We start from the raw sequence: 12,383 nt of genomic DNA on the forward strand, positions 1-12,383 counted from the left end.
TGAAGAACAAGGAACACACCAGGCAGGTCCGAGATACTGTTGTGAAGAAGTTTAAAGCCGGATTTGGATACAATAAGATTTCCCAAGCTTTAAACATCCCAAGGAGCACTGTGCAAGCGATAATATTGAAATGGAAGGAGTATCAGACCACTGCAAATCTACCAAGACCTGGCCGTCCCTCTAAACTTTCAGCTCATACAAGGAGAAGACTGATCAGAGATGCAGCCAAGAGGCCCATGATCACTCTGGATGAACTGCAGAGATCTACAGCTGAGGTGGGAGACTCTGTCCATAGGACAACAATCAGTCGTATATTGCACAAATCTGGCCTTTATGGAAGAGTGGCAAGAAGAAAGCCATTTCTTAAAGATATCCATAAAAAGTGTCGGTTAAAGTTTGCCACAAGCCACCTGGGAGACACACCAAACATGTGGAAGAAGGTGCTCTGGTCAGATGAAACCAAAATTGAACTTTTTGGCAACAATGCAAGACGTTATGTTTGGCGTAAAAGCAACACCGCTCATCACCCTGAACACACCATCCCCACTGTCAAACATGGTGGTGGCAGCATCATAGTTTGGGCCTGCTTTTCTTCAGTGGGGACAGGGAAGATGGTTAAAATTGATGGGAAGATGGATGGAGCCAAATACAGGGCCATTCTGGAAGAAAACCTGATGGAGTCTGCAAAAGACCTGAGACTGGGACGGAGATTTGTCTTCCAACAAGACAATGATCCAAAACATAAAGCAAAATCTACAATGGAATGGTTCAAAAATAAACATATCCAGGTGTTAGAATGGCCAAGTCAAAGTCCAGACCTGAATCCAATCGAGAATCTGTGGAAAGAACTGAAAACTGCTGTTCACAAATGCTCTCCATCCAACCTCACTGAGCTCGTGCTGTTTTGCAAGGAGGAATGGGAAAAAATGTCAGATGTGCAAAACTGATAGAGACATACCCCAAGTGACTTACAGCTGTAATCGCAGCAAAAGGTGGCGCTACAAAGTATTCACTTAAGGGGGCTGAATAATTTTGCACGCCCAAGTTTTCAGTTTTTGATTTGTTAAAGAAGTTTGAAATATCCAATAAATGTCGTTCCACTTCATGATTGTGTCCCACTTGTTGTTGATTCTTCACAAAAATATACAGTTTTATATCTTTATGTTTGAAGCCTGAAATGTGGCAAAAGGTCGCAAAGTTCAAGGGGGCTGAATACTTTCGCAAGGCACTGTATCCACATACTTTAGATACCTCATGATGCTATCTATTTTGTGAAGTGCACCAGTCCCTCCTGCAGCAAAGCACCCCCACAACATGATGCTGCCACCCCCGTGCTTCATGGTTGGGATGGTGTTCTTCGGCTTGCAAGCCTCCCCCCTTTTCCTCAAAACATAACGATGGTCGATATGGCCAAACAGTTCTAATGTTGTTTCATCAGACTAGAGGACATTTCTCAAAAAGTACGGTCTTTGTCCCCCCCCCATGTGCAGTTGCAAACCGGAGTCTGGCTTTTTATGGTGGGTTTGGAGCAGTGGCTTCTTCCTTGCTGAGTGGCCTTTCAGGTTCTGTCGATATAGGCCTCTTTTTTTTCTGTGGATATAGATACTTTGGTACCGGTTTCCTCCAGCATCTTCAAGGTCCTCTGCTGTTGTTCTGAGATTGATTTGCACTTTTTGCATCAAAGTACGTTCATCTGTAGGAGACAGAACGCGACTCCTTCCTGAGCGGTAGGACGGCTGTGTGGTCCCATGGTGTTTATACATGCGTACTATTGTTTGTACAGATGAACGTGGTACCTTCTAGCGTTTGGAAATTACTCCCAAGGATGAACCAGCTTTTTAAAACTTTTTTCTGAGGTCTTGGCTGATTTCTTTTGATTTTCCCATGATGTCAAGCAGAGGCACTGCGTTTGAAGGTAGGCCTTGAAATACATCCACAAGTACACCTCCAATTGACTCAAATGATGTCAATTAGCCTATCAGAAGCTTCTAAAGCCATGACATCATTTTCTGGAATTTTCCAAGCTGTTTAAAGGCACAGTCAACTTAGTACATTTCTGACCCACTGGAATTGTGACACAGTGAATTATAAGTAAAATAATCTGTCTCTAAACAATTGTTGGAAAAATTCCTTGTGTCGTGCACAAAGTAGATGTCCTAATCGACTTGCCAAAACTGTAGTTTGTTAACAAGAAATTTGTGGAATGGTTGAAAAATTTGTTTTAATGACTCCAACTTAAGTGTGGGTAAACTTCCAACTTCAACTGTACATACATACATACATACACTCACACACTGTCCAGCTGTGACAGTCAAAGTCTTCTCAGGCCCACAGCAGTGACCAGTCCAGCAGTGACCAGTCCAGCAGTTACTCCCATCAGCACAGTCTGACACTCTGTCCTGAAATCCCGTCCTAACAGGCCAGCCAGGCAACAACCGGCAGCCTTTTGTAAGTGCTAAAAAAAACAGCGTTGAGTCAAGCCAGCTAATAACCTGGGCGGTCAATATAAGAATAGTTCTTGGCGACATGACTGTGAGGGTAGAGTGTGCCATCTCAGTTCTTCTGTGTTTTTTGTTGATTCTCGTTGCTTGTTGGCGTACTGACTCCTTGTCTCTTGTCAACCCCGGGATCAAATCATTTTGTTCTAAGTCTATTTAAAATCTTATTTCCAGCTGAATCCTATTGGATTGTCATGTTTGTTTTTCTTTGTCCCTGTAGTGTTATATCAATGTATTGGAGTCATCCTTACCATAGTAAAATAAACGGTTGTGTTTGAAAGTTGAGGTTAAGAAAACAGGAGTTAACATTCTGGCAACACGTCGGAAACAATGATGCATAAATCACGAATCTAACCCATCTTGTTGAATCTCATTTGCTTCGCTGGCTTCCTCTCGGTGCATTGGAGGAGGTGAGAGCCCACTCTTTGGTGAAACTCGATCCCCCGGACCGAAACACTGTCTCTCTTGCCCAGAAGTCGTCTGTGTGATTCTGGAGCTCGTCAAATGGAACATTTTGTCTGTCGTTGACCCCGTTACACTCTCTCTTTCCTCCAGTCTTCCAGGCCCCAGTGAAGCAGGGAGGCATTGGTGACAGTGACACAGGCCAGGGGGACTGGGGTTGGTTGGAGTTGACCATCGGGCTGTGACTGGGGCTTGCTGACTGGTCCTTCTCTCATTCGCTGCTCCTCAGTTTAGTAGCTTAAAGTGGAGGGTCTGGGCCTCGTACAGTTTAGCAGTTGACTGTAGCTTACAGTGGAGGGTCTGGGCCTCGTACAGTTTAGCATGTTGACTGTAGCTTAAAGTGGAGGGTCTGGGCCTCGTACAGTTTAGCATGTTGACTGTAGCTTACAGTGGAGGGTCTGGGCCTCGTACAGTTTAGCAGTTGACTGTAGCTTACAGTGGAGGGTCTGGGCCTCGTACAGTTTAGCATGTTGACTAGCTTAAAGTGGAGTGTCTGGGCCTCGTACAGTTTAGCAGTTGACTGTAGCTTAAAGTGGAGGGTCTGGGCCTCGTACAGTTTAGCATGTTGACTAGCTTAAAGTGGAGGGTCTGGGCCTCGTACAGTTTAGCATGTTGACTGTAGCTTAAAGTGGAGGGTCTGGGCCTCGTACAGTTTAGAATGTTGACTGTAGCTTAAAGTGGAGGGTCTGGGCCTCGTACAGTTTAGAATGTTGACTGTAGCTTAAAGTGGAGGGTCTGGGCCTCGTACAGTTTAGCATGTTGTGAATGGTCCACTAACTTAGTAATACAAGTTCAGGTTAAGTGCTAACCAGGCTACATCAATGTGAGGGATGCAGTTAGATGTGGATGTTCGACCGGCAGTTTTGAAAGTTATGGTTAGGCATAGATATTGAAACTGATCCAGGCTAGGGTTGGGGAGATAGACAGTGAATATACAAAACATTAGGAACAACTTCCTAATATTGAGAAGCTGTTGCACGTGACAAACCCAGCAGCGTTGTTGCAGTTGTAGACACAGATCCAGTGCACCTGGCCTCTACTACCATACCCTGTTCAAAGACACTTCACTCTATAAATAGCAGACATACGGGCCTCCCGGGTGGCGCAGTGGGCTAGGGCACTGCGTCGCAGTGCTAGCTGTGCCACCAGAGACTCTGTGTTCGCGCCCAGGCTCTGTCGCAGCCGGCCGCAACCGGGAGGTCCTAAAGATCCTTCTTTAATGTGTCTCCTCCCCTTTCATCTACACTGATTGAAGTGGATTTAACAAGTGACATCAATAAGGGATCTTTCACCTGAATAGTGTACAGTATGACATGGAAAGAGCAGGTGTTCTTAATGTTTTGTGCACACAGTATATCAAATCAGTATATTTATCAGATGCACAGGACACAGCAGGTGTAAACAGTACAGTGAAATGCTGACTTGCAAGCTCTTTCCCAACAATGCAGTATTTCATATCAAAGACTGCCAGCAGGGTAAATAATACACATTTAAAAAATATAAAAAATGTTTGACCTATATTTAACTAGGCAAGTCAGTTAGGAACAAATTCTTATTTAAAATGACAACCTACCCCGGCCAAACCCTAACCCGGACGACACTGGGCCAATTGTGTGCTGCCCTATGGAACTCCCAATCACGGCCGGTTGTGATACAGCCTGGAATTGAACCAGGGTCTGTAGTGATGCCTCTAGCACTGAGATGCATCACCTTAGACCGCTGCGCCTAGCCCATACGAAGTGCAGCAGTGTATATGGAGAATGTGTGTGCATGTTTGAGTGTGGAGTTTTGTGTGTGTGTGAGACGAGGCTAGGTGAAGGGCTAAGGTCAGGCATACAGTCAGTGAACCACCACACGGAATCATTCTACATGTTTTGTTTTTGCAGTAGCATGTAGTTCTGTCTCCAGAGGTGGCGTGATAGCTCTCTAGAGGTCTGGACTTAGCAAGGCAGGTGACCTTTTATAGAGGTCACCCATTAACAACCAGCCAGTTAGATTGTGTTTCCAGACAGGAAGTATCACAATAGTATTTATTCTGTTTCTGCTTCCTGACTGTCACGTTTCTGTAGTCGCAACAACACAACCTTCTCAACCTCTCAAGGGTCACCTGGAGCTAGAGTTGGTGCCAATGCCCATTCTCTGTGTGTGTGTGTGTGTGCGTGTGTGTTTGTTGAGTGGGGCTTTGAGGATGGACAGTGTGTGTGTGGGAGGGTCTCCCCAGCTGGCTGTGAGAAAAAGCGTGCCACCTCTGCCCAATCCCTTCCAATTGGATCTGGTGTTTTTATTGAAATCACTCACAGGTGCAGGCTCCACATTAAAGAGTGGCTCACTACTTCTGAGAACTTTCAGCTGTGTGTGCGAGCGTGTGTGTGCGAGCGTGTGTGTGTGCGAGCGTGTGTGTGCGAGCGTGTGTGTGCGAGCGTGTGTGTGTGCGAGCGTGTGTGTGTGCGAGCGTGTGTGTGTGCGAGCGTGTGTGTGTGCGAGCGTGTGTGTGTGTGCGAGCGCGTGTGTGTGTGCGAGCGCGTGTGTGTGTGTGCGAGCGCGTGTGTGTGTGTGTGTGTGTGTGTGCGAGCGCGTGTGTGTGAGCGCGTGGGTGTGTAATATGTGTGTCATTCCTCATACAAAGGAATCTCTATTTTCAGACTGTACTCATTTGGTTTAATAACTCCGATCGTCGTATAATGAGGTTGTGGAATGAGCTGAGTTATTTTACCTGCTGGATTTCTCACCAGGCCAGGCTCTGTACTCCACCCACCAGGCTCTGTACTCCACCCACCAGGCTCTGTACTCCACCCACCAGGCTCTGTACTCCACCCACCAGGCTCTGTACTCCACCCACCAGGCCAGGCTCTGTACTCCACCCACCAGGCCAGGCCCTACCCTGTACTCCACCCACCAGGCCAGGCCCTACCCTGTACTCCACCCACCAGGCCAGGCCCTGCTCTGTACTCCACCCACCAGGCCAGGCCCTGCTCTGTACTCCACCCACCAGGCCAGGCCCTGTACTCCACCCACCAGGCCAGGCCCTGCTCTGTACTCCACCCACCAGGCCAGGCCCTGCTCTGTACTCCACCCACCAGACCAGGCTCTGTACTCCACCCACCAGGCCAGGCCCTGTACTCCACCCACCAGGCCAGGCCCTGCTCTGTACTCCACCCACCAGACCAGGCTCTGTACTCCACCCACCAGGCCAGGCCCTGCTCTGTACTCCACCCACCAGGCCAGGCCCTGCTCTGTACTCCACCCACCAGACCAGGCTCTGTACTCCACCCACCAGGCCAGGCCCTGTACTCCACCCACCTTACCGTCCCAGGCCTCATCCAGCCAATAGCATTCATAGAATGGAGGAAAAGGATGATGAGGGTGAGAGTGTTTGCAGGCCAGTCCAGCCTGAGGGTCTATTCATGAGGGTAAAGAAAAACTCTATTCCCAGAGTACAAATATCCACTCTGTATTCCACTAGGCCAGAGGGGTTCTATGAAAAGTGATATGAAGGATTGTAACAGCCCTTGTGCAAGCTTGTCTAATGCTAAGACAAACATTTAGTCCTCAAGTGTTTTTTTCGACACAGTTATTGACACGGTTCTCTCTGTCTCCCTCCTTTCTCTCCCAGGACATTCGTAACACGGTGGGCAACATTCCCATGGAGTGGTACCAGGACTACCCTCACATCGGCTATAACCTCGACGGGAAGAAGATCTTTAAGCCCATCAGGAACAAAGACGAGCTGGATGAGTTCCTGGACAAGATGGAGAACCCAGACTACTGGTGAGATGAGGAGGAGGAGAGGATGAAGATGAGCTCTCTCTCTCTCTCTCTCTCTCTCTCTCTCTCTCTCTCTTGTATGTGTATACCTGTTTTCTGACCTGGCTTCTCTCTCTTTCTCCCTCGCTCCCTCCCTCTCTCCCTCCCTCTGTCCCTCTCTCTCTCTCCCTCCCTCCATCTCCGCCAGGCGTACGGTCCATGACAAGACGACAGCCTCAGACATCCGTCTGTCAGACGAGCAGGTGGACCTGGTGCACCGTCTTCAGAAGGGCCAGTTCGGCGACGTCAACTTCAATGAGTATGAGGTAAAGACTCGGGTCAGGTTATGACTGCTCTCAAGTCTGCTCGGCACCAAGGTCCTATTCATCAGGGCCAAACGTAGCAAAACGTTTTGCAACGGCAAACGTTTCTTATTGGATAACGTTTTAAGTATTCCCTCCCTGTTTCAGTTCGTCCGTCCCCTGTTTGGTGTGTAGGGAATATGACCCAGTTTTGACTTGACGCGTTAGCGGCTGGTGGCTCTGTTCAATGACTGAGCAGATAATGACTACAGCATACCCGCCATTAGAGAGGGCAAACTAGACCTCAGTCCATTAACCACTTATGTTCCTAACGTAACCCAAACCTCGTCTGCACTCCCTGCTCTCTTCACCACTTAGTCCACAAGTCCTTCGAACGCAGACATGGGTTGAAATACAATTTGAATACATTTCAGGTACTTTAGCTGTGACTGAATGAGTTTGCTTGTTGCAATGGAACCAATTCAAGTGTCCCACAATTGTAAACCCTGTCCACCTGGCACTGCAGGCAGACTGGCGCAAATGCTTGAGTCTGTTAAAGAATTTAAGTAGTATTTGCACCCACAACTGGAGAGGGAAGAGTTGTCCTGTACTGCAATAAGCAGGGTTTGCTGGAGAGGTTTTAATTGGGTTAGATGCATGCACACACACACACACTGAATTGTTAAGGCCCTGCTGTAGTGTCTGGAACCTAGCTGGTGTCATGGATGTAATGCCTCAGCTCTCTGTCTCGTGTTAATGCCAGTGGGATTACAGAAGCATGTAAACTAAACCGATCACTGCAAAGCAAGCGACAGATGAGTCACTTGGCACTTCGGGAGACCTGTACAAACATATATGAAAATGTATGCACTCAGTAACGTAAGTCGCTCTGTATAAGAGCGTTTGCAAAATAACTCAAATGTTAATTATATTTTTTAACTTTTAACACCAGAACTGTAAAATAAAGAAAAATCCCAGGCTGTCAGTCAGTCATGTCGTCATCAGCCTGTCTTGAACCTTTGGTGGTCCAATGATTCTAGTTCAGTCAATTGGGCTGTCTATTAAACTTCCCACAGCTTGTGATATACACTGCTCAAAGAAATAAAGGGAACACTAAAATAACACATCCTAGATCTGAATGAATGAAATATTCTTATTAAATACTTTTTTCTTTACATAGTTGAATGTGCTGACAACAAAATCACACAAATTATCAATGGAAATCAAATTTATCAACCCATGGAGGTCTGGATTTGGAGTCACACTCAAAATTAAAGTGAAAAACCACAATACAGGCTGATCCAACTTTGATGTAATGTCCTTAAAACAAGTAAAAATGAGGCTCAGTAGTGTGTGTGGCCTCCACGTGCCTGTATGACCTCCCAACAACGCCTGGGCATGCTCCTGATGAGGTGGCGGATGGTCTCCTGAGGGATCTCCTCCCAGACCTGGACTAAAGCATCCGCCAACTCCTGGACAGTCTGTGGTGCAACGTGGCGTTGGTGGATGGAGCGAGACATGATGTCCCAGATGTGCTCAATTGGATTCAGGTCTGGGGAACGGGCGGGCCAGTCCATAGCATCAATGCCTTCCTCTTGCAGGAACTGCTGACACACTCCAGCCACATGAGCATTGTCTTGCATTAGGAGGAACCCAGGGCCAACCGCACCAGCATATGGTCTCACAAGGGGTCTGAGGATCTCATCTCGGTACCTAATGGCAGTCAGGCTACCTCTGGCGAGCACATGGAGGGCTGTGCGGCCCCCCCAAAGAAATGCCACCCCACACCATGACTGACCCACAGCCAAACCGGTCATGCTGGAGGATGTTGCAGGCAGCAGAACGTTCTCCACGGCGTCTCCAGACTCTGTCACGTCTGTCACGTGCTCAGTGTGAACCTGCTTTCATCTGTGAAGAGCACAGGGCGCCAGTGGCGAATTTGCCAATCTTGGTGTTCTCTGGCAAATGCCAAACATCCTGCACGGTGTTGGGCTGTAAGCACAACCCCCACCTGTGGACGTCGGGCCCTCATACCACCCTCATGGAGTCTGTTTCTGACCGTTTGAGCAGACACATGCACATTTGTGGCCTGCTGGAGGTCATTTTGCAGTGCTCCTCCTTGCACAAAGGCAGAGGTAGCGGTCCTGCTGCTGGGTTGTTGCCCTCCTACGGCCTCCTCCACGTCTCCTGATGTACTGGCCTGTCTCCTGGTAGCGCCTCCATGCTCTGGACACTACACTGACAGACACAGCAAACTTTCTTGCCACAGCTCGCATTGATGTGCCATCCTGGATGAGCTGCACTACCTGAGCCACTTGTGTGGGTTGTAAGACTCCGTCTCATGCTACCACTAGAGTGAAAGCACCGCCAGCATTCAAAAGTGACCAAAACATCAGCCAGGAAGCACAGGAACTGAGAAGTGGTCTGTGGTCACCACCTGCTGAACCACTCCTTTATTGGGGGTGTCTTGCTATTTGCCTATAATTTCCACCTGTTGTCTATTCCATTTGCACAACAGCATGTGAAATCTATTGTCATTCAGTATTGCTTCCTAAGTGGACAGTTTGATTTCACACAAGTGTGATTGACTTGGAGTTACATTGTGTTGTTTAAGTGTTCCCTTTATTTTTTTGAGCAGTGTATATCTCTCTCCTTTTCACTCTCATAAACTCTGTTTTTCTTTTAGCCGTCAGTGGACTTCTTCACCAACGAGGTCATGATCCATCCGGTGACCAACAGGCCCCAGGACAAACGCAGCTTCATCCCCTCGCTCATAGAGAAGGAGAAGGTTCTCTCTCGCTCTCTCTCGTTCTCTTTCTCTCCTCTCCCTCGTTCTCTCTTGTTCTCTCTCCTCTCCCTCGTTCTCTCTCTCGTTCTCTCTCTCGTTCTCTCTCTCGTTCTCTCTCTTGTTCTCTCTCTCGTTCTCTTGTTCTCTCTCGCTCTCTTGTTCTCTCTCGCTCTCTTGTTCTCTCTCTCTCTCTTGTTCTCTCTCTCTGTGTCTGTGTCTATCTGTGCCCCCTCTCTCCCCCCCTCAATACCCCTCTGTTCTTCTCTCTCTGCTCACTCAACATCTTTGTTTTATGCTGTAAATCTGTATTTATATTAACAGTAAATAGTGGGAGTAAAATGAAAATGCTCACATTACCTCCAGTTTGACTCCTAACTGCACCCACATGTGGCATTGTAATGTAATGATCCCCTCATAGTTGAAATGCAAGCAAAGGTGACATTTAGTTAAAATGGGGATTCTGAAATTGGAGGCTTACAGACCCCCCGCTTGCATTATAAACCGTAGCATTATTAACCCACCAATACCATTAGAGACTCCCCTTGCATTATAAACCGTAGCATTATTAACCCACCAGTACCATTAGAGACTCCCCTTGCATTATAAACCGTAGCATTATTAACCCACCAGTACCATTAGAGACTCCCCTTGCATTATAAACCGTAGCATTATTAACCAACCAATACCATTAGAGACTCCCCTTGCATTATAAACCGTAGCATTATTAACCCACCAGTACCATTAGAGACTCCCCTTGCATTATAAACCGTAGCATTATTAACCCACCAGTACCATTAGAGACTCCCCTTGCATTATAAACTGTAGCATTATTAACCCACCAGTACCATTAGAGACTCCCCTTGCATTATAAACCGTAGCATTATTAACCAACCAATACCATTAGAGACTCCCCTTGCATTATAAACCGTAGCATTATTAACCCACCAGTACCATTAGAGACTCCCCTTGCATTATAAACCGTAGCATTATTAACCCACCAGTACCATTAGAGACTCCCCTTGCATTATAAACTGTAGCATTATTAACCCACCAGTACCATTAGAGACTCCCCTTGCATTATAAACCGTAGAATTATTAACCAACCAATACCATTAGACCCCCCCCCTGTTTGCATTATAAACTGTCTCTTTATTAACCAAATACCTTCGATACCTTCTAATCATTTTTTGACATTATTATTATTATTATTTGTGGGAACACACACACACACAAGTTTCACCACTACTGTTGTCCCCTCTCTCCCAGGTTTCGAAGCTGGTCCATGCCATAAAGATGGGTTGGATCAAGCCCCGTAAGCCCAAAGAGACCACCCCTCAGTACTACGACCTGTGGGCCAAGGAGGACCCCAACGCCATCCTGGGGCGCCACAAGATGCACGTCCCCGCCCCCAAGATGAGGCTGCCCGGACACGAGGAGTCCTACAACCCTCCACCTGAGTACCTGCTCACAGAGGAAGAGGTAAATAGTTCATTATGCCTAATTGTGAAATTATTTGCTGCACACACATACTTGGACAGATATTTTTTTTGCAACATCATGAATTACCTCATTCTCTTAGTAATTTGGCTAAAATTGTACTGCAGCAGATCAATTGGTAGCATAGAACAACTGTAGCATTTTGGTCCTTAGTTCCCTCCTTGTAACTACAGTCACAGTACACAGACCAATCATTAACCAGTGTACAAGCCAGTCATTAGTATACTCACCCACCATTGGTTCTTTATCCCCATGTCAGAGAATGGCGTGGGAACAGCAGGATGCAGAGGACAGGAAGCTCCCGTTCCTCCCCCAGAAACACTCCTGTCTGAGGGCCGTGCCCGCCTTCTCCCGCTTCATCCACGAGCGATTTGAACGCTGCCTCGACCTCTACCTGTGTCCCCGCCAACGCAAGATGAGGGTGAGACTACAGACCCTGCCTTTAATGTCTGGATAAATAGGACATTGATTTGAAGATGCTCATAAAGAACAGCAGCTCATTTTGAAGGACCCATCTTATGGTCAGTTGGTTCTCAACACGTTCCTCAACTCTATTCATCTCACTTGGTCTCCACAGGTGAATGTGAATCCAGAAGATCTGATCCCCAAGCTGCCCAAACCCAAGGACCTGCAGCCCTTCCCCACCACCATGTCCCTGGTAGGTCAACCACTGGAACTGCTGGGAATATATTTTGTCCTGTATTTTGCGCAATCATGTGACATGCCTGGATCTGAACCTTTTTTGTTTCAAAGCTTTTTCATCAACTTGTCCCCTTCTTTATGTCAAATGATCCAGCACCATTCTCAGAAAATTGCTTTACATGTTTGGTCTAATTGTCATTTCTGGATAAGCCTTAAAATACAGGATCATTTATTATTTTATTAGAATCCCCATTAGCTGTTGCCAAGGCCGCAGCTCCTCTTCCTGGGATCCAAACAGGAAACTACATGAAACAAAACAATGTGCATTATACAAATGTACATTTCTCCACTATTACATTACGCAATTACAATACTACATTACTAAGAGTAGTGTGTGTGTGTGTCTTTTCACAGTCCTCTTTGAGATGTTGTTTTATGTTTTTTAAATCT

The 12,383-nt window shown here is 46.9% G+C and overlaps 1 protein-coding gene across 2 annotated transcripts in view; it reads left to right on the plus strand.

The window, feature by feature from the left end:
- Positions 1-12,383, plus strand: part of LOC110496665 (ribosome biogenesis protein bop1) — a 95,004-nt gene that overhangs the window by 66,434 nt on the left and 16,187 nt on the right. For both annotated transcript variants that reach the window (XM_036953457.1, XM_036953458.1), the window contains exons 4-9: positions 6,574-6,728; positions 6,913-7,030; positions 9,693-9,794; positions 11,061-11,273; positions 11,551-11,712; positions 11,869-11,949. In XM_036953457.1, the coding sequence (XP_036809352.1) occupies positions 6,574-6,728; positions 6,913-7,030; positions 9,693-9,794; positions 11,061-11,273; positions 11,551-11,712; positions 11,869-11,949 (831 nt within the window). The remainder of the gene's footprint in view (positions 1-6,573; positions 6,729-6,912; positions 7,031-9,692; positions 9,795-11,060; positions 11,274-11,550; positions 11,713-11,868; positions 11,950-12,383) is intronic.

This window comes from Oncorhynchus mykiss, chromosome 18 (genome assembly GCF_013265735.2).
Source record: "Oncorhynchus mykiss isolate Arlee chromosome 18, USDA_OmykA_1.1, whole genome shotgun sequence".
NCBI classification, from domain to species: domain Eukaryota; kingdom Metazoa; phylum Chordata; class Actinopteri; order Salmoniformes; family Salmonidae; genus Oncorhynchus; species Oncorhynchus mykiss.